Source organism: Mauremys mutica, chromosome 9, assembly GCF_020497125.1.
Source record: "Mauremys mutica isolate MM-2020 ecotype Southern chromosome 9, ASM2049712v1, whole genome shotgun sequence".
Classification (NCBI taxonomy): Eukaryota; Metazoa; Chordata; order Testudines; family Geoemydidae; genus Mauremys; species Mauremys mutica.
This window is the reverse complement of record NC_059080.1, coordinates 52,544,793-52,566,163: the sequence shown is the minus strand read 5'-3', so window position 1 is coordinate 52,566,163 and position 21,371 is coordinate 52,544,793. Positions and strand designations below refer to the sequence as shown.

General features: G+C 46.9%; 1 protein-coding gene across 4 annotated transcripts in view; it reads right to left on the bottom strand.

The window, feature by feature from the left end:
* LOC123377981 (intracellular protein transport protein USO1-like) overlaps positions 1-21,371 on the bottom strand; it is a 37,470-nt gene that overhangs the window by 15,673 nt on the left and 426 nt on the right. For 3 of the 4 annotated variants that reach the window (XM_045031397.1, XM_045031398.1, XM_045031400.1), the window contains exons 2-9: positions 20,506-20,552; positions 17,176-17,340; positions 14,663-14,780; positions 12,821-12,871; positions 9,061-9,138; positions 8,215-8,271; positions 6,621-6,680; positions 4,443-4,504 (exon numbers count right to left, since the gene is read on the bottom strand). In XM_045031397.1, coding sequence (XP_044887332.1) covers positions 4,443-4,504; positions 6,621-6,680; positions 8,215-8,271; positions 9,061-9,138; positions 12,821-12,871; positions 14,663-14,780; positions 17,176-17,340; positions 20,506-20,552 — 638 coding nt within the window. The remainder of the gene's footprint in view (positions 1-4,442; positions 4,505-6,620; positions 6,681-8,214; positions 8,272-9,060; positions 9,139-12,820; positions 12,872-14,662; positions 14,781-17,175; positions 17,341-20,505; positions 20,553-21,371) is intronic. The other variant, XM_045031399.1, reaches the window with a different exon arrangement.

Below are 21,371 nucleotides of genomic sequence, written 5' to 3'. Positions count from 1 at the left end.
CCCAGTGGCTGCAAAACTTTCGCATGCGTAAGGGCACTTTCATGGAACTTTGTGATTTGCTTTCCCCTGCCCTGAAACGCCAGAATACCAAGATGAGAGCAGCCCTCACAGTTGAGAAGCGAGTGGCAATAGCCCTGTGGAAGGTTGCAACGCCAGACAGCTATCGGTCAGTCGGGAATCAATTCAGAGGCTGGTGGGAAAGCTGCAAGAAGGGACTTTCTTCCCAGACCAGACAATTACCACTGGGGACGTTTAAATTCCAATAGTTACCCTTGGGGACCCAGCCTACCCTTTCCTCTCATGGCTCATGAAGCCATACACAGGCAGTTTGGACAGCAGTAAGGAGCAGTTCAACTATAGGCTGAGCAAGTGCAGAATGGTGGTAGAATGTGCCTTTGGACGTTTAAAAGGGTGCTGGTGCAGTTTGCTGACTAGGTTAGACTCAGCGAAAGCAATATTCCCATTGTTATTGCTACTTGCTGTGTGCTCCATAATATCTGTGAGAATAAGGGGGAGATGTTTATGGCAGGGTGGGAGGTTGAGGCAGATCGCTTGGCGGCCAATTCTGAACAGCCAGACACCAGGACAATTAGAAGAGTACACCAAGGCGCACTGTGCATCAGAGAGGTTTTGAAAAACAGTTTCATGACTGGCCAGGCTTCAGTGTGACTGTTGTGTGTGTTCGTCCTTCATGCAAACCCGCCCCCTTTGGTGAATGTACTTCCTTGTAAGCCAATTCCCCTCCCACCTTCGACCACAGCTGGCACAGGAAATAAAGTCCCTATTGTTCTGAATCCATTCATTCTTTTTTATTAAAAAAAACTTGAGATCACTGACGAGTAAAAGGAAGCTGGGGTGTACAAAGGGTTTGATAACGGTGTGGGGTGGGGGAGGAGGGAAGGACAAGGCCACATTTCTTATTGTAGCCACACTACAAATCAAAGCTGTTTGAATGACAGCCTTCTGTTGCTTGGGCCATCCCCTGGAGTTGAGTGGCAGGGTGCCCAGAGCCTCCCCCCAACATGTTCTTGGGCGTCTGGATGAGGATGATATGGAACTTGGCGAGGAGGGCAGGCGGTTACACAATGGATGCAGTGGGGTCTGAACTCTAGTTGCCTTTCCTGCAGCTCCACCAGACGCCTCATCATGTCCGTTTGCTCCCCCATTAGCCTCAGCATCTCCTCCTGCGTGTTCCGATCATACTCACTGTATGCTTTCCTGGTCTCTGCCACCGAATGCCTCCATGCATTCAGCTGTGCCCTATCAGCGTGAGAGGATTGCATGAACTCTGAAACATGTCATCGTGAGTGTGGTTTTTTTGCCTCCTAATCTGCGATAACCTCAGGGATGGAGTTGATGCGGGGAGCATAGAAGCATTTGCAGCTGCAGGGGGGGAAAGAGAGAGTAGACTTTTAGAAGATACATTTCTGAGAACAAAAGGGAGACTCTTTCACAATGAATCAAGCAATTTACAGCAGACAGCACATGTATTTTAGGTACAAGGTTGTATTTTGCCTTTTATATTGCGCTTCTGCCGGTATGGTGACACATAATACATGGCTGGGCAACAGAATTCAATTTTCAGGTAGCCATGGTAAGCCAAAGGGTACATGGGGTTGGCTTCTTCTGCATTCATAACATGTGGGAATGGTTTCAAGCTGCAGCACCCTCCTTTCCCATAGCAACCAATGCCGGTTGTGTTTGCCATTTAAAAGGGGGGGCTGCGGTTTTGGGGTGGATGTGCAGCAAACCTCCCCCCCACACACACGTGGCTATTCTCCGGGATGATCCCTTTTAGCCAGGGCACCAGCAGAGGCGGCATTCCATCCATTCTTGGGGTGGCACGGTCCAGGTGGCTTTTTTTTTTTTTGCTTCGGCAGTTTGCTTTGGGCAGCAAAAATGGTAGAGCTGGCCCTGCTTTTAGCAAAGCACAAACAGCCAACCATGCCCGGGGTCTAATGTGTCAGGGATCAGCAAACAGGGTATTACTGTTCCCTTACAAAACTTCCCCTATTTCAACCAGGTGACCATGAATAATATCACTCTCCTGAGGCTGACACAGAAAGATAAAGACCAAATGTTGCATGAATGTGACCAAAACCCAGGACCATTTGCTGCCATGCTTTGTGCTGCAATGATTCCAGACCACTTGCTACTGGCTTGGTGTGGGAAAGTGTCCTACCATGGAGGACGAAATAAGGCAGCCCTCCCCAGAAACCTTCTGCAAAAGCTTTCAGAGTACCTCCAGGAGAGCTTCATGGAGATGTCCCTGGAGGATTCCCGCTCCATCCCCAGACACATTAACAGACTTTTCCATTAGCTGTACTGGCCATGAATGAATCCCAATTGCTCAGGGCAAATCAAACATTAAACACAATTGTTTTTAACCCCTGTAGTGTCGTTTCAAATGTGCACTTACCGGAGGTGCCTTCTCCACCTTCAGGGTATGGGAACAATAGGCCCTGGGAGGATATTGGCTCCAAGGTGAGGAAAAGGTCCCAGTGGCTGGGAAGAATGGATTCTCCGCTTGCCTGCTGCGCATTCTCCTCCTCCTCCTCTTCTCAGCCACAAAATTCTCATCTCTGTTGCATGAGGCTGCCACTTCGCAGGAGTCCACAGAGAGTGTTGGGATACTGGTAGGGTCCCCCCCTAGAAAGGCATGCAGTGGATCATAGAAGTGGCATGTCTGAGGCTCTGACCCAGTGCAACCATTTGCCTCCTTTGTTTTTTGGTAGGCTTACCTGAGTCCCTTAATTTTCATGCAGCACTGCTGTGCATCCCTGGCGTAGCCTCTCTCCACCACTCCCTGTGAGATTTTGGCATATATATCAGCATTTCTTCTGCAGGATCAGAGTTCTTCTGGCACATATTCTTCTCTCCATATTGCAGTCAGATCCAGTGTCTCCTGTTCGCTCCATGCTGGAGCTCGTATACAATTCTGCATGGTCACCTGTGCTGCTGAGCTTGCCATGCTGACCAAACAGGAAATGAAATTCAAAAGTTCCCAGTGCTTTTCCTGTGTACCTTGCTAGTGCATCAGAGTTGAAAGTGCTGTCCAGAGCGGTCACATTGGAGCACTCTGAGATAGCTCCTGGAGGCCAATAACATCAAATTGCACAGCGCTGCATCGACAGTACCCCAAATTAGACCCAGGAAGGTCAATTTTAGCGCTACTCCCCTCATCGGGGAGGAGTCCAGCAGTTGATTTTAAGAACTCTTTAGGTCAGTGGAACAGGGTTGGTTGTGTAGATGCATTCATTATAAAATCGACCTAATGCGCCTAAATTGACCTAACCTCATAGTGTAGACCAGGCCTAAGATCTAAAAGCATGAGTCTTTATGAAACCCAGATTGTTTAGCTCGAAGACTGCCATGGACTCATAAACCTCTATATGTGGTCTAACCACTAGAGGGGGAGAGTGAACCACACGGTGTTCACATGGGTTGGAAAGTAATGTCTGAGCTCAGTCTTTTTCTAATGAGACAGAATATTTGTACATGTAGTGGGACTATTTAGGCCTTGTACGTTCCAAGACACCAGAATGAATAGGTTAGCCATGACTGGTGGAGGGATTTGTCCATGCTGCAGGACACTTCTCTGCAGGTGTAATAAGCAGAGGTAACAAGCAGGCCTTCTGTGACCCTGGCCAATTCAGCCATCAAAACAGAAAGCCAGGAGGATGGGGTTAATGAAGCTTAGGCCCCATGTGATTACAAGTGTCATCAAACTAAAAAGATAACAAGACATGTAAGGGGAACAGGAGACAAAGGCATGCTACCATGATACAGTCCTAGGCCTCCAAAAGTCACCATTGTGGGTAGCCTGAGGAGAAGAGAGAAAGAGCTCAGGAGAACCCAAGTAGAAGCTGAGGAGGTTCTCCTAAGGTTATGAAGGAATTGGCTGAGTTGAGAAATTTGCCTGATGGAAATGAGCCTCACATTCCTTTGACAACCCCCACCATTTAGCATAATGGACTGCAGGGCTACCTGTGCTGGTAGCCAAAAGTCTCTGGTACTCCAAATGGAGTCTCACCTGCCAGAGTGAGAGTCCAGGCAACAATCCTGGATAGGACACAACTGAATAGGAGTTTGACAGTCTTATCCTAGCTCCCGTTAGAGCACATCACAAAACCACTCTGCAGTTAAGAAGTCTGTCTGAGAGAGGCCCAGTATCCGTACGGGAAGCATAACTCAGATTACGACTGTGGTGAACTGAAAGAGCTATGGTAGGTGCTTGTGCAAGAACTACCATGTTACACTTGACTCAGACCAGGCTAATAACCAGTCACTTTCTTGAGCCTTTGCAGTACTGAGTACTTATAATTTAAATTCCTTACACAGGCTTACTCTCAACTTTGCATACAAAACTACTTTTCCCCGTGTAATGCTCATCACTAAGACATTGGCCATAAAAAGCTTTGGTTTGCACCCAGCAGACTTACCGAGCCTTCTCCTCAGCAGCTGAGAGCTGGTCCTGAAGAGACTTCTCTTTATTCTGAAGAACCTTAGAAACAGCAAACCCATTAAATTACCCTTGCTTTGGTTTCTGTTTCACGTTTTATATCTCAACAGTTTAATTTTGTTCCATAAGATGCTGAGGGTATTTTCCCTACAGATCTGCTTCAAGAACAAGTTGGTTGCATTGGCTGGCAAAGCGAGGCTAAGCAGATGAATCAGACAAAAGACTAAACTCAGCGAACCCACATGGCTACAGTTTGGGTTTGGCAACAAGTAGTGGATGTTCAGTATATGACAGTGTGGTACCTGGAACTCCTCAGAGAAAAGCAAAATCCCCAGAATGTTCTCTGGATTGGTTCAGAGCAATCCAGGGGCCAGGGTAGTTCCTCGTGAAAGTAAATCAGCATCTCAGTGGCTTGCCCACCAAGTCCATGCCATGCTCAGCCCCTGCCTTCCAGCACTGCCCATCCAGCTGCAGTGTCACTCCCCACCCCGGAGAGGGGACCCTGGAAGCGGGAAGGCTGGGTAGATCACTGGGGGGAATCATCCAGGTGCAGGAGCCAGCAGCAGTGAAGAGTAGCTGCCCCACCGTCCACTCAGGTTTGGCCCCACGACCCTCCATTATGATGGGAGGGTGGCATGTCCAAAACTGAGTGAGTGGTGTTGTGACCTGGTCCCCAGGGATCATGCTGACACTCAGAGGGGCCCTGCTGCCCCTCCTTCCTGAGTGGTGCTGTGACCCCCAGCACCAGGTTGCAATGCCACTCACTCAGTTTTAGTCCCATGGCACCTATATCATGATGGGCTGGTGGGGCAAACCTGAGTGGGCATTGGGGTGGAGAGCGCTGCTTCTCCTTGCTGCTGGCAATGGAAAGCACTGTAAGCAAGGTGCACCTCTGCGGGCACCACTCTTCTACACACTCAGGACTCAACTGTGCACATGGCTGTGATGAGGTGTCTACTCCACACTCACCCTGCAGATTTTTATGCAGGCCAGATATGCCAATTAACCAATTAGGCTGCTGATTAAGGAGGTTCACCTGGGCAGGAATAGATGGGGCCTACAAAGTCCAGGAGCTGAAAGCAGAAGCTGCTGGGAAAAGGCAGACACTACCAGGAGAAAGGGAAGAGCGAGTGGGGACCGCAGGGTGTAGTCACTCCCTGGGAACAGGGTGGAGGATCTGGGAGCTGATAGACCCAGGAAGATAAGGGGAACCAGTAGTAGGAAGCAGCCCAGGGATAGAGCAGTGAGGCCAGAAAAAGAGCTGAGAGCCGCTGGGCTGGAACCTAGAGAAGAGGGTGGGCCGGGTTCCCCTATCAGCCACTTGGCAAGTGGCACTGAGGCAGTGAATGGGAAGACTGCCTAAGACTACTGGGGAGCTAAATCCCCCCAGAAGGTGGGAACATGGACAGTGACCCGGCTGGAGGGCCGAGCCATGAAGAGGATGCTGCGGTTCCTGAGGCTGCGAGAGGGACTGCAGGTGGACAGCAGAGATGGAGTGACACTGTGAACTCTGGATGGGGGAGCATTGGCCTCGAGCTAATCCACAGAGTACCAGGAGAATGCGCCAGTCCGGCGGTGAGTGATGCGCCCTGTGACAATGGCCATTGTAAAGTTTATAGGTTCAGCCATTATGGTGCTATTCTGTCACTCCCACTCTTCCCTCCACACCTCCCAAAATAGCAACAGTTGTTTACAGTGGGAAAAGGTGTGTTGTTACTGTCCTAGAACGGCAGAAGCTTCTGAAGAGACCCTATCCCCACTTTCCAAAGTCCCTTTGGATGGACAGCAAGGCTCAAAAATTTTAGCCCAAAGACAAGTGTTGGGGAGAGCTATGATTATGTCTTTAATATGATTAAAGGCCCCAGCTGACATGGAGACCTAGTCGTGCTAGGTACGGTTCAGACACGCAGCAAGAGACAACTCTTACCCCACTGAACTTAACATACCAATAGACAGGAGGACAATAGACAGAGGAAGCACTGCACCCTCACCGTACAGATGGAGAACCAAGGGACACAGTTACAGAGCCAAAAAACAAACCCAGGTTTCTGGAGTGCTAATCCAGTGCCTTAATTACAAGATCCTTCTTCTTCTGTGTTACAGGTTGAATTATGTAAGACATGCTACCTTTAGCCACTTTATCATATGGAAGCTTTACCTGGATTACTGCCTCATATTCTTTTATGGATTCCTCCAATTCTCGGGCTTGGTGTTTCATCTAGAAAAATACATATTGAGGTATAATTTCATGTGGCCCATAGGCTACATTATTCCAATGCCATTTGTCTCAGGTTACCACTGAACAGTGCTACAGATAGCAAACTGCACCCAGTATGACAGCAGGAATTAAAGGTTCTTTACCCAGGAACGCTGAAGAGAAACACATTTTCCCTTTATGTTGCCTGTATGGCAGCATGTGCTCTTTAAGGTTACTATTGTGCAATGAGCTTTGTCTGCATGCAGTTCATTGCAGGATTGGGGCTCCAGGGTTTATTTTTACTACATAAGTATCTGCTCCAAAACCCACTGAATGGGTATTGCACTGACTTCAGTGGGCTTTGGAACAGGCCATAAAGTTCTAAATTATACAGATGAGAGGGTTGTGCCTAACCTTGTATAGAAAGAAATATGGGTGAATCTATTGTTTGTGAAAGGTGCTAGTTTGGTAGCCTTGAAGACTGTAGCCTTCTGTGTATTCACACACACAAAGAAAATCAAAATACTTGGCATTATTAAATGCTAATAACAAGTGCAATAATTGCTACTTACTCACCCATCGTTGCTCAGAATTACTTTTTTTGCTAAATGAATCAGTGATTTTTAATTACAGGTGAATAATAAAGTAATGACTTGTTACTTGCGCTTACTAAGAATGACTGAAAAGCAATAAATATTGCTTGGGAATTATTAAATCACTTCTCAGTAATGCAAATATCTATACAGAATGAAAAATTATTTAAGCCCATATTGTTCCCTCCACAGCAGAGGTGATTCAAACTGGGCAGAACTCCTCTAGTGGGAATTTCTATTCTCCCAACCTTCAAGGAAAAACCAACATGTGAAATAATCAACAGCTGGTGCTGTAGGGACTCAAATGTGAAAAAAATCTCTGTGCAAACTTTTGATTAAATGTTTTTATATTCATGTTTCATATTTTTTATATTCATGTTTTATAATCATGTTTCTAATGCTTGGTTACAGTTATGCTTTGCAGAGTACCCCAAACATTCCTCTTCTTCCTTGGTGTCACATCCTTCAGATACACGTGGACTATTATTATACCTTTCCCCCCCAGTCCTTGTTGAGTCTAGCTATGTATATGTAAGCAGTCCAGTCCCTCGAGCCCCAAAATAGTTGTACTTGCTAGTCTCTGAATTCCTTTCAATTAATCAAAAGCTTTCTGGTTGTGCTGTGAGATATGGCCCCTCCATACCATTTAGAAAGGAGCCTTCCAGTTCTGTGAAGTGATGCCTCTGAGTTTGCAGCCCAAAGTTGCACTGAGTTTTTATGCTAGATGACAAACAATGCTGTTGATTATTTTCTCTAGGTCTCATTCGGCTTTACCCACTTTCCAAAAATATCCTTCATATTGCATATCAGCTGTAGTAGCTTGTATTGAAGGCCCAGCTAAGACCCTATCTACCTGTATATACACCCTGGATCATATTCAGCTAGTGATATTGAGTTGTCTATGCACTAACATGCCTCACTAGCCTAAATAAATAATGCCTAGATAAATGAGTTTACTGTACCTTTCTGAAAATCTCATCTTCGACACCAGAAGCCAGTTTGCATTCCTGTAGCTTTTTCTAATAGGAGACAAACCTTCGATAAATATGTTCTGATAATACAACTTCCTGGCCAACAGTCCCTCCCCGGACCCCCAAAAATATACACTTCCATGCACCACTGTGGTTTCTGCTAGCCAAAGAAGGGAAGTCTTAAGCCCCCTCCTGAATCCATGGCACTGGTATGAGTACAGTGGTGCTACCTGCATGCTAGCTGATCTAGACACAGCTTTAGGTATCTTTATACTTTTCCCACAAAGTTCATATCCAGGCTGGTTCAGAAAAAAACTACCCAAAGCATCTTCCAAAGAATATTCACATGGCTAATTTCTCTCTTCAACTCTGGCATCAATTGCAATATTCTTGAGTAAAAGAATAAGGGTAAAAAAAGGCTTGACTGATTATAGTGAGTCATTTGTTTCACATGCTTCCTTGATTTACATCTAACAAAGACATATAGGGCCACATCCTGAACTTGTGCGGCATCAGAGCTCAGTTGAAATCAATGGTGCTATGACAATTTTTACAGGAATGGAAGAGCTGGGGCACAGGCTGAGATTTATAGAGGGCCTAGGGGAATGAGGTTCTCAATTTCCACTGGATTTCAGGGGGCATTGGGCACCTAAATCACTTGATCTGACAAAAATGACATTTACAGGCATCAAGTGCCTGACCCCAAACCACACTGAGGTCAACAGAAAGATTCCTACTGATTTCACTGGGTTGTGGGTCAGGCCCCCAATTCCTTTACATGAACTGGATCCTTTTGTGTTTCAAGCATTCCTCTTCACTGGATGCAGCTCTACTCACCCCTAGTTTGTGGACATCAGCCCAAAGCTGCATGTGGCTGCGCTGGCTGGCTCTTCTCGACACGGTCAATGATGAGTTCTGAAATCAGACGGTGCCATTGTACTTCATTTGCTGTAGGGCCAAATATCTTGCATGCAAGGAAAGTCATTACTCTTCCAACAAACGTTTCTGTTATGGGCTTGATCCTCATCTAAGCATAATTCCATGGAAGTCACTGGTGTATAAGAGGTGTGAGATTAGAATTTGGCCTTGATTCTCCTCCCGCTTACACTGGTCTGAATCAGGAGTAATTTCACTGATTTCACCAGAGTGGTAACAGGTGCCGATAAGAAGAAAATCAGGTCTATTATCTCTACTAGCACCAGGCCAGGTGGGACACTGGAGTAATTCAGACCATCCCAGCATGGAATTTTTCTCCAATTTCTCAGCTGTCAAAAGGGAAAGCGGAGATCCATGGATGCTTTGCTTTCAGTGTAAATTACCTGCACCTGACACTCAGACTGGTATGTAATTGTCAATATGCATGATCTACAATATGTGGTAATGCCCTGTGGTCTCCATTGCTATTTGTAGGTACTGTCTTTAGGTGAAAACAAATTACTTCTACTGTTCTGATCCATTCCAGGGAGCTGAGGTGGAATGTAAAACACGTCTCTGCAGATGCACATACTATGGACAAAGGCTTGGGGGTAAAAATTCAAAAGCATCTGAATGACTTAGAAGTCAAAGTCTCTTTTTAAAAAGTGACGTAGGCACTTTACTGCCTTATTTGAACTGACTTTCAGGTGCCAAAGTGACTTTTAAAAATGGTACTTTTAAAAAAGTAGCTTTTGAAAAAATTTCCCTTTTAATTAAAAGGATGCAATAATTAATTGCAATAAACAAATGAATGTAAAAGACATGTAAATATTCTTTGGGCAAGAGAAAAACTGAGGCCAGGTTTACACTAAAAAATTAAGTCAATCCAGCTCTGTTGCTCAAGAGCATGAAAAACCCACACCCATAAGCGATGTAGTTCAGCTGACCTAGCCCCTTAACTTGACCCAGCTACCTCCGCTCAGGGAGGTGGATTAACTACAGTGATGGGAGAACCGTCCCACTGATGTAGCGAGTGTCTACAATGATGCACCACAGCCATGCTCCTGCCATGTTTCTAGTGACAACATTGCCTAAGAATGACTGTACTGCCCAGTGGTTAAGGCACTCCCCGCAGACACAAGTCCCTGTCCCAATTAATATTTAAATATTTCTAAAGAGCAGAACAACATCAATTAAGAGAATTATTTTTTTAAAAGTCCCTCCCAAATACCTCATGGCCCAGTGGTCTGGACATTCTCCTAAGACATGGGTTCAAACCCTGGCTTTATATCAGGCATGCAAATGTGAACCGGGGTCTCCCAAATCCTGGATGAGCGCACTAACCACTGGGCTAAAGTGGGGAAACAGTCTGAGTTTTTCATGGGAAAGGATGTAGGCACCTCACTGCAGCACAGGGTTCATGGCTGTGAACCCCACGCAGAGATAGGTACTTCCCTTCAAACTGGGTTTAAGCATCTAAGTCCTTTGAAAAGGTGTGGCTTAGGCTTCAACCTTCCCCCTGGCACTTCATAATGGCTGTCTTAGGGGACTCCCCACTCTGCGTGTGAGTCTTGGTGTATCCTATTCTCAGGTGCCTAGCTCCCCCCAGGCATTGTACAGGGAGCCTGGGCTCATAGCTCGGGCCTGTGGATTCCACCAGGTGACAGTGCCTAAAAATTAGGTGCTGCAATGCTGAGTCTAAGTCTCTTACGACCTAAACCCACAAGACAAAGAGTGGAAGAAAGGAGGGATTATTACCCCATTTTATAACTAGGGTCTTGAGGGCAAGAAAAATCAGGTGACTGTTTCAAAGTCACATTGGGAGTCTATAAAAGAGCTGGAATTGACCCAGGTTGCCAGATCTCTGCCTTAATCAAAAGACCATCCTTCCTCCCTTAAGAGGAGAGGATGGGTAGCCAAAAGCTATTAGTATGTTTGCTATCAAAGTCCATCCTAGTGAAGAGTGCAGGCATTGGCAGTGGTGAGCTGGAGCAGGTTCCCAAAGGTTCCCAAGAACCGGTTGCTAAAATTAGACCTCCGTGGAGAACCGGTTGTTAAAGGGCCAGGGAGTGGGCAAAGAACTCCGGTCCATGGGCCGGACCATCCTGTTGCTCCCAGGATTCCCAGCTGGGGAGGCTGAGGCTCCCCCAGCCCTTCCCCCGCTTCCCCCCAGCTGCAGCGTGGCCAGCCGCTGGTATCAGCTGGGCAGCTCAGCTGAGCTCCGGAGTCGTCCTGCTGCTTTGAGCTGCCGGCACGGTAAGGGGGGAGGGGGCTGCAAGCTCTAGGCAATTTGCCCCAGGCCCTGCAGGGGCCCCCGGCCCCACAAGTATGTGTCCCCCTGCCCCGGCCCCTCCCCCGCTCCCCTCCTCTTAAATCAGAACTTTTTATAGGGAACCGGTTGTTAAGATTTTGGCAGCTCATCACTGGGCATTGGTAATACTCAGGATATAGCCACGTCATAGTGAACAATAGCACACCCTTCTCTGGAGGACCATGTCCTGTAGGGCAGAGGCTGAAGGGTAGCAATAATTCCCAGCAGGCTTTACATATGCAAGATCTTGCAAAAGCTAAGCCAGATTCTGCAGGATTCATCAGACCAAGCTTCCCCTGAGGTCAAAATTCACTTTGATGTCAACACGGAAAGGAATGATTCAGGACAGCAGTATTTGATCTAATATGGTGCCCGATTCCCCCCTGCCTTGCACTTCGTGCCATCCTTGACACTTGTGCAATGTAGATGTAAAATGCACCTGTTCTGATCTGATGGTGTTTTAAACCCACTCAGAGGTGTCAATGACAACCCAAGGTGTAAGGCATGATGGAATCAACCTTGGGGACTGAAAGGAGAGCAGCAAACTGGGTATTCCGAATTATGAAGGGCATCAGGAACACCGTTCTAATCCTCCTTTTTAACCAATCCCTGACTTCATCAAATAAAAGGACAGCAAGCATCTAGCTCAGATTCCATTGACACCAGGGGAGAATATTCACAGCAGGGAAGGCCAGGTGGTTTGGTAGCTAGGGTGCTGGAATGGGAGTCAAGAAAACTAGGTTTGATTCCCATGTAGGCTGCGGATGTGCTGTGTAACCTTGGGGAAGTTACAGAATCTATGTGCATTAGTAAGATGGTGTGGTGAAGGTGAAATCCATTAATGCTTGTGAGGGTCTCAGATACCATGGTGATGCAGGCCATATAAGTAGCTACATAGATCCCTAGCTTTATATTGGGATATCTCCATTGACTTCAGTGGAGTTACACTGTGCAAATCCAAAGTAAGTGAGATCAGACTCTGTCATGAATACTGAAACACTGTGGCTGGATCTTAAAAAAGACTTAATAACTGTGTGATCAGCAGTCACATTTGTGGCAATACAAGCTAATACAATCAGCTAATCAGCCTTCACACCCTTGGGGAGTGGTGGTGGTGGGTAGCTCCCTGTATCTATGGAATGGAAGGTGGTATAGAATGAATGGTACAAGGCAGAGGGGGCCCATTTCATTTCATTTGCGAACAAAGCTCAGCACATTGCTGTGCACAATTTCCTCCAAACCTCTTAGGTGCATTCCTGGATTGTGTTACATCTCATGGTTTTATACATACATGCTGACAAGTTGTTTATCTTTTGTGCTAGAGTGAAAAGGAAACAGTCCCAAGGGGCATGATCCGCTTTTCCTACATACCTCCTCCGAGAGCATGAGAAGCCTCAAATGTAAATCTTCATTGTCCTTTTCCTGTGGGAGGAACAAATATTCCTTGATTGAAATGCAAAGGGCTTGCCGCTGGCTCTGTGGACTGGATATGGTGGCTGTGCAAGCTGACATTTCAAATATAATGGTGATGGGGTATATAAACCCCACATTGGTTAACAGGAGCCTGAGCCCAATTAACTCACCCACTTGCACCATGAGGGAGGGCCAGGCTGAAGATGAAGCCCAGATGAGGAAAAGATGGGTGGTGCCATAAAAAGAGGAAGGCCAGAGCAGAAAGGGATTGCTGGGAGAGAGGGAAAGCTCTGTAGTTCCTCTCTTGGCACTAGAGAGGGGAGAGGCTGGGAGGGGCAAAGCGGAAGCCCGGGCAGAGTTAGCTGATCCTTGGGATCCTCACCTGAGTAGAGAATTCTGGCAGGAGGCCAGGAGAGACACAGAGCAGCCTCTGGGGTGCAGCAGGCTCTGGTGGTGAACCCTGATAAAAGGGCAGGATCTAGATTTCCAGGGAGGGAGCCCTGGGAGGTGTTCAGTGGAGGAAAAGAACAAGGGAAACTTATGAGGAATGACAGGTCAAGCCTGAGGAGGGAAGAAGTTGGGTTAAGCTGTACTTTTGGGAGTAGCCAGGGAGCAGCTCTGTGAGTTCTGGCCCTGAAAGAAAGCTGAACCTAGGACATCTCTGGGAGAGACCTGCTGATGGGCTAAGGTAGGAAGATGTCCAGGGAGGCTGCAGTAAGGAGTCTGTTAGAGCAGCTCCTGGCTGCTGGTACCATGGGCTAGATCCTGGTGTTATGGGAGGGTCTGGGTTCCCCTACCAGCCACAGGGGAAGGTGGGATGAGTCCCCTGATGTAAGGGGAGGTGGGTGATTAAAAGCCTGAGAGAAAGGTGTAAGGGCTGCAGGGCTGAAGAGCATTTGTAGGAACATTGGATTCTTATTTGTGGTTCTGTTACCCCAGAATGGGTGGAACTAAAGCATAACTTGGCCAGAGGGCTGAGTTGCGAGAAGAGGAGAGACCACCGCAGGACTGGAGCAGCTGTCTGCTGAGGGTGCTAGAGAAGAGCTGCTATGCCATGCCATGCCACAAGGGGGCATGCCAGTGGTGAGTCAACTCTTCTATATAGAGTGTGTTATTTTGTTAGTTGTACAATACGGGTGTTGCTCTGAGCTGCATCTGCCTAAGGTGGGGTTCCTTGCACCTTCCTCTGAAGCATCTGGTGCTAGACACTATTGGGCCTATTGTTACCCTGCTTGCCAATGTTGAACTAACCAGTTAGTTTGTTGCTTTCTGTTGGATTCCTCTGAGTTTCCAAACTAACACATAGAGATACAACTTGTGGGATGGGACAAAAAAACATCATCGCTCTGATGTGAAAGTAAGGATGGGGATCACACTCTCTGGTCTGAGACAGGAGAATCAGAAACTTTGTATAGAGATTTTAATAGCAAAATACACACTTTCTGAGAGAAATCTGTTTTTTTCTTCTCCTTTAGAATCACTGCATTTGAATTTTGCACTGAAATCCACCTGATTATTTTACTTGCTTTCATTCTCATTTTCCAGGACATCTCATACCCATATGTTCTAATAAAATTAATCTCAGAGACTTTATTTCTAAAACTACAGCAATAATAATAATAATCTGTTTTATTATTGAGATATATTCTTCTATTGGGTACCACTTATAATTGTTGCTGTTAATAATACCATAGTGTCCTAAAAGAGTAATCTACACAATAATAAAATTGTTGTTGTTGTTAATCCTATTGAAATAAGAAATGTGGAATAATTCCATTATTAGGTACAATATAACACTACCAGTTTCCTGAGGTAAAGTTCCTTTTGTGAGGCTGACTCTTGCTCCTCCTCCAGAGTTTTCTTGGCTGTTTGGATCTCTGCTTCTAAAAGCGTTTTCATGGTTTCTGCCTGTTTTATTCTGTATGCATCAGAAGGGGAAAAGAAACTCAAGACAATAAAATTTTAATCCAAAGGTTGCTAATATAGCAGTTTACTACAGATTCTCAAAGGCTGAGCTAGATTGTGAATCCCTGGCTGACATTTATTTATTCATTTCAGGTTATCATTGGTGCTTCTGACTCTTTCAGCGTGCTTTAAAGGTGGGGTTTTCAGAAGTACCCAGGTGATTTAGGAGTACTAGTGCCATTGACTTTCAGCCTCAAATGTAAGTCTATGAAGCAGCAGTTCCCAAACAGTGGGTCATGACCCCCAAAGGGGTGGCACCATCAGCAGATGGGGTCGTGCGCTGAGGACCCAATTTTGCTCCACACAGCATGACCTTGCATGCGAGGTCATGATGTATGGAGAATGCCATTTTCCCTACAAAATGGCATCCTTTCTGCTGTCTGGGGTCCCCAGAGGAAATAGTTCATTAAAATGGAGTTGAGCCAGCCAAAAGTTTGGGAACTCCTGCTATACAGCATTGGGCATACACAATGAACAAGAGGGGAAAAAAGGAACCAACCAATCATGGGCAGGGATGTCATATACTATGGGGAAAGACAGGCAGTTGCCTCCCACCAAAAAAAACTTTTCATAGGTCTATCTACTCTATTATACCTTCCACTTTTTGCACTCTCCCTCTCACCCGGACTTTCACCATGGTCATTTGGAAACAATAATTGTCTAGCTTTTCTTTTTTGTGATGCTATTTGGGATGGAGAATGTTCTGTTTGCTGCCACAGCTTTGCCTGCTCCTGGAATTTTGGTGAAATTCTGTCTGGAATAATGGACTGTCAAGATGATGTATTGCTAACCTGAATTGAAGTCATGAACATGTATGCACATGGAAGGAGAACAAGTGTAATAGATGGCTTGGTGTGAACGTAGCTCCCCTGTTGAGCCGCAGGATAGCTGGGACAAATTTGAGTGGTATTGAGACCAGGCATACAGGGGTGCAATGCCGCTCAGGTTGGCCCACTCAGCTCTCCATCATGACATGGGCAGTCAGGCCAAACTTGAGTGGCACTGCAGGCCCATGCACCAGGTCACACACAATGCCACTCATCACTCAAATTCAGGCTGTGCTGGGCAAGTGCAAAGTGGGCACTGACAGCGAATAGAGCCTTTGGCGAGCCAGGATCGGGAGGAGCCACCCCAGCCCAGCTAAGAGCAGAGCACTGAGCTGGCGGGGGAGGAAAGGGGGCAGGTGCCAGTGAGTGACCAGGAGGAGCCTGGGGGTGTGGGTGAAGGGCTGAGAGTGAGTTGTTGGGGGTCTATGGCTGAGTAGGGAGTGTTGGGGGGCAATGGGGTGAAGAGTTCAGTGCAGTGGGGAAGAGTTGTGCGGGATGTTGGGGTGTAGGGTGAGCTGGGGGACAAGGGGACTTTGGGGGCTATGATGTTGGGGTTAAACAAAATTTCTGATTTGGGAATTGGGAAGGGGGCCCCTAACCTATTCTTGCCCCAGGATCCTCTGGGGTCTTTTTATGTGCTGACACTGAGTGAATATTCAGAATCACTTGAACCCAGGTCGCCTGTTCTGCTAGGGAGCCTGCAGCCAGGCTGCTCTGCCTGGAAGCCAGAGGGCAAGGCCAGGGAACCCTAGGAATGTGAAGGGGGCAGTATCCTTAGAGCCATAGCTGGGGTCCAGTGCTGACTGCTGGTTCAGGAAGGTGGCAATGGGATTGTCCTGCCTCCGCCAAGGTGAATCAAGTCCAAATGTCATTTTGGCAACTTGTCAATAACCTGTAAATAACAGGGGTTAGGAAGAAACTTTCCATTTCTGCCCATAGCAGGGGTTCTGCCTCCTTTCTCTGAAGCACTTGGTACTGGTCTGATGCAGTGTGGTAAGTAAGTCACTGGCAGAGGCTCATCCATGGAATAGAACAATACTGATGGTTAATGGCAGGGGCGGGGAAACTGCAGCCCAGCCCCTGCATCATTTCATTTTTCCCTTCCCTGTGATTTCAAGTAATCACTTAGAAGCTTAACTCTGAAATCTGTGCCCTACCAGAGCTGATCTCTTGCATGCTATGCATGCAACCCCGGGTACTGTGGTGTGTTGCTCGGAATTGATGGGCTGATGGCCTGAAATTCTAGTTGTGCAGATCAGTGAAATATATACTTAGAGAAATGTGAGTTACCAAGAAATACTCTGCAAATGAATACAAGGACATGAAAGGCAGGGGGCAATGATGGGCCAGTTGACCTAGACAGCTTCTACTTACTATATTCCCAAATCTTTCCCCTTATCTTAGCTCATCAGGGAAAGTGCAAATCTGGTCTTGCTCAAGAGTGTTAGAGTTGTTGACATCCTTGGACATGTCATCAATGGATGGGATGTTCATTTAAAACCCCAGGCTGTTTGCCTTTACCTGCTGAGCTCGGCTTCCATGCTGCTCATGGCTTTTTCTACATCTCCAATGCTAGTTTTGATGTTGTTCCCTTCCTTACATAGACTTTGAAGTTGCTCTTTCAGCAGCATGTTTATGTGTTGGGACTGGAAGACTGAATCACCTTCTGCTGCTATCCAGATGTCCCTAGCACAGGTACAAAAAAAATTCTCAGTGTCAGAAAAGTCTACCCCATTCAGATACCATGCTGATGAGGGTAGAGTAAATGCCTAGATCATGGGTTCTCAAACTTCATTGCACCACGACCCCCTTCTGACAACAAAAATTACTACACGACCCCAGGAGGAGAGACCGAAGCCTGAGCCCACCCAAGCCCTGCCAAAGCCCAGGCCCCACCACCCCGGGTGTGGGGACCAAAGTCAAAGTCCAAGAGCTTCAGCTCTGGGTGTGGGGTCTGTAACCTGAGCCCCATCACCCAGCACTGAAGACCTCAGGCTTCGGCTTCAGCCCTGGGCGGTGGGGCTCAGACTTTGGCTTAGGCCCCAGCAAGTATAATGCCAGCCCTGGTGATCCCATTAAAATGGTGTGACCCACTTTGGGGTCCCGACCCACAGTTTTGAGAACTGCTGGCCTAGAGATATAGGGAGATGCATTTGATTACATTCCAGAGGTGAGATTTTTCCAAAGCTCCTAAGCAACATAGGCACATAAGTTCCTTTGGTGTGTGCTCCTAAACCACATGGGTACTTTTGAAAATCCCACTCTGGTACTTTAGAAGGGAATCAGTATGACCTCTGAGATTCAAGGACATGGGCACCAGCCCCTGGATGATCAGTGCAATGACAGAATAGAATCTCTATGTGTTCATGAAGCTGCCCTCAGTGCTGGTGGGAACCCTGAGGGGAAAACCTGGGCAGCTGATGGTACCCAGGGAGATGGGAATGGTGCTGAGATAGTGTTTGTGTGAATGAGTCATTGAATGAGGGAGGTGTTAGTGGCTGTTTTGCTCTCCTGGAGGTGCTGACCCCACGAATCTCCCCCCACCCCACTTTCAGGGTTCTGGGAAGAGACTAGAGTTGAGGGGTGAGAAATGAAACTCAGGGGACACGGGAAGGGGATGAGGGAATAATACCAATAGCCTTGGGCGAGAGGGAGGGGAGGAGAAATGTTGGGGCCCTAAGGTGAGGGATGGAAAGAGATTGGTCACCTGTGGGGGTAGGGTGAAAAGAAAGACTATGAGTGAAGGGAGAGAAATGTGGTGGCCAGAGGAGCAGAGTGGGAGGTGAGAGGAGGAGGAAGATACAGAACAAAAGAAACAAAGACAGTGTGTAGAGAGGCGCCAGGGCATGGGAGAGATGAGGGAGGAGGAGGAGGAGAGGAGAGCTACCACCAGCCGAAGAAAAACAGCTCACTGCCAGAAAGTATAATGCCCCTTATTCGTTCAGGCTCCTAATTTTAATGGCATTAATTTCTACTCTTCACATAGCACCAGTGGTGTGTTAGGGCCTCTAAAGACCTGTATGAAGAAACAGGGCAACAGCCGCTGGGAAACTCTTCCCCTGGCAGTGGGGCTGGCTGTGGAGACTTCATAATACCTAGTGCAATAGCTGTGAAACCTCTAAAATGATGTAACAACTGCATGTTAGGCAGTAGGAGGCTTCTTTTTCCCAACAGGTGGTTGCTAGGACACCCTGAGGTTCCCTACCAATCACATGGGGCATTATGGAGTGTCTGGGTTCCCAGCTGAGTGGAGCTGGCAGAGGGAGGAGGAGTCTCCCCCTTTGCCCTAGGAGGTACTTCCCTATGGAGGAGCAGGCACATCCTTCTCCCTGCCTATTGAGGGGTGTGGGACCTGTGTACTGGTGGAGAGTCACCATGACCACAGGGTGACCTCAGTAGACTGGTGCAGAAGACATCCGAAGTAAGGTGGAGGGATCACAGAGTCTGCAGTGTATGGGGGCTATCAGTGGAGCTCCTGTGGGAACAGCAAGGGTGTAGGGGGGAGCTGTGATGATCCAGTCCAGGTTATTGGCCTTCATCTGAACCTTGGCTGAGGTTGGCACACACACTGGAACCCAAACTCCCCCTGATTGTGGGGGGCTTCTGTGAATTTGGACCTAATCTCAGTAACTCCATCACTGATGCACCGTAGGCAAAACATAGACTGTATTTTCCCTACAGAAGATATTTTAAATAATACTGAGGTTCTATGGCTGTGTGGTCACATGGGCAGTGTATGCACACTGTGCTAGATAACTAACTGTAGCCATTTATACCACTCCAATGGCCAAAGCAAGGCCACACTGTTCTGTTAGTGTGTCTGGCCCTGACTTGGAGCCAAGAGATGTGGAGTTTCTATAAGAGTTCAATCTTTGGTCTCCCTATTGAGACTGCTGCCAGATTTGGAAAATTCACATTAGTTATGGTTCTGTGGACACCTGTCCCCTGAGACCTAGTGTGAGAACTCCAAGGCCTCAGATAGCAACACATTTTATGCACTACCTGTCCAGGTGGAGTTTGCGCTGTTGATCTTCATTTGAAAGATGCTCTGAACCACTACATACTCCCCCAAACTATCCCATAATCCATACTCTTTATAAAGGCTTGTGTCCGCTGAGTTGCTAGGAGACGTAAGTGCAGTCTGAAACATGGCTACTTAGGCACTTCAGACAACAGACAAGAAAATTGTAAAGTGCCACAGCAGCTGCTGCATATGCTCAACAGAAATGTGGACTATGACTTCTTGGCTAGCTACTTGTGATTATGTTATATCCAAGATATAGATGGCTAGTTAATAATGTTCAGTTATAAATTTGACTGTGCGCACACTGAACTATGTCCAGACTGACACTTCACTTCTCCACAGTTCGGATCTAATCTATTGTAGAAGGGGGATGCCACTAAAAATATGAATCAAAGGCTCTTAAACACTATGGAGACCATCAGTTAATGGAATGCTAAGCATGGGGTACAAACCTCTAAATAGAATAGTTTTTATATATCACAAGTGAAAAGGGGCAAGGCATTTAATTTAACTAATAGGATTGAACTATGCAAATGAACAGATAACAGGGAGGAGAAGATATGAGAGATGTAGCTCATTAGTGATTTACCTACACTATCCCAGTTTCATTGGGTGTGATGAAAAAATCCCACCCCTGGACAATGTGTGGCAGAGGAGATAAAGGAGAGGGGTGAATGAGAGGATGGGGAAAACAGGGTGAGAAGGCAGGATAGAATCAATCATGAGCTCACTGTGACAGCCAGATTTGTACAACAGTGCCAAAATGGCTTGTTTGGAGGTTAACAAAGTTCAGCTTTAGCACAATAACCCAAAGGGGTGTCACATACCAGCAATAATCTGTTTCCTCACTGGCAGCTGGAGAAGTTCCAGAAATCTGCAGGCAACAATAATTTACTTTTAATACTTTTAAGCTAGAAATGGCCTTGATATAAAGTCTCATTCTCCCATGGTGTATGTGCAGTAAGGCAGCATGGACCAGGGCCTAGGCAATTAGCCTGGGGCTTTGGAAACTGGGGTCCTATTCTTGACTCTACCACTGTCCTGCTGTGACCTTAAGCAAGTTACTCCATCACCTTGTGTCTCTGTTTTCTTGCCCTGTCTGGGTGGTTGGTTTAGACTCTGAGCCCTTCAGGATGGTCTCTGTGTATCTGGTGCCTATCACAACAGAGCTCTGAACTTGGTTGGGGCCTGTATTTGCTACTGGAATATAAATAATAGGAACAATGCATGTACTTCCCAAACCTAAGCCAAATAAATCAGATGATGACCCTCTTTCCATCCAGCTGTTCCCATCTGTACCTACATTTCACCTCCTGCTATCCTCGTCTTCCTTTTACGTTTTAATGCACTTTTGGTTCCTATTGTATTTTCCTCCCTTCCTTTCTTAACCCCTTGCCACAGCTGATGTCTTCTTCCAAATTATTTCCCTCATCTATCCAGTCATTCACCCATTCACTTCCTGCACAAGCACCACCTCCTGTGTAGGACTTCCTCCTTCGCCGACTCTCTGCCATGCCCACCTTGCCCTTACACTCCGTTGGCTGCCTTTCTCCTTTTTAACCACCTGAAAGTGCCAGCACTTCTCCATCCCTTATTACTTCATCCTATTGTATGGACTCCCCACTTGGCCAGCCATGCCCCTCCCTGAGCCTGCTCTGCTACGACCTTCTGCCCCACTTCCCCTCATGCTTTC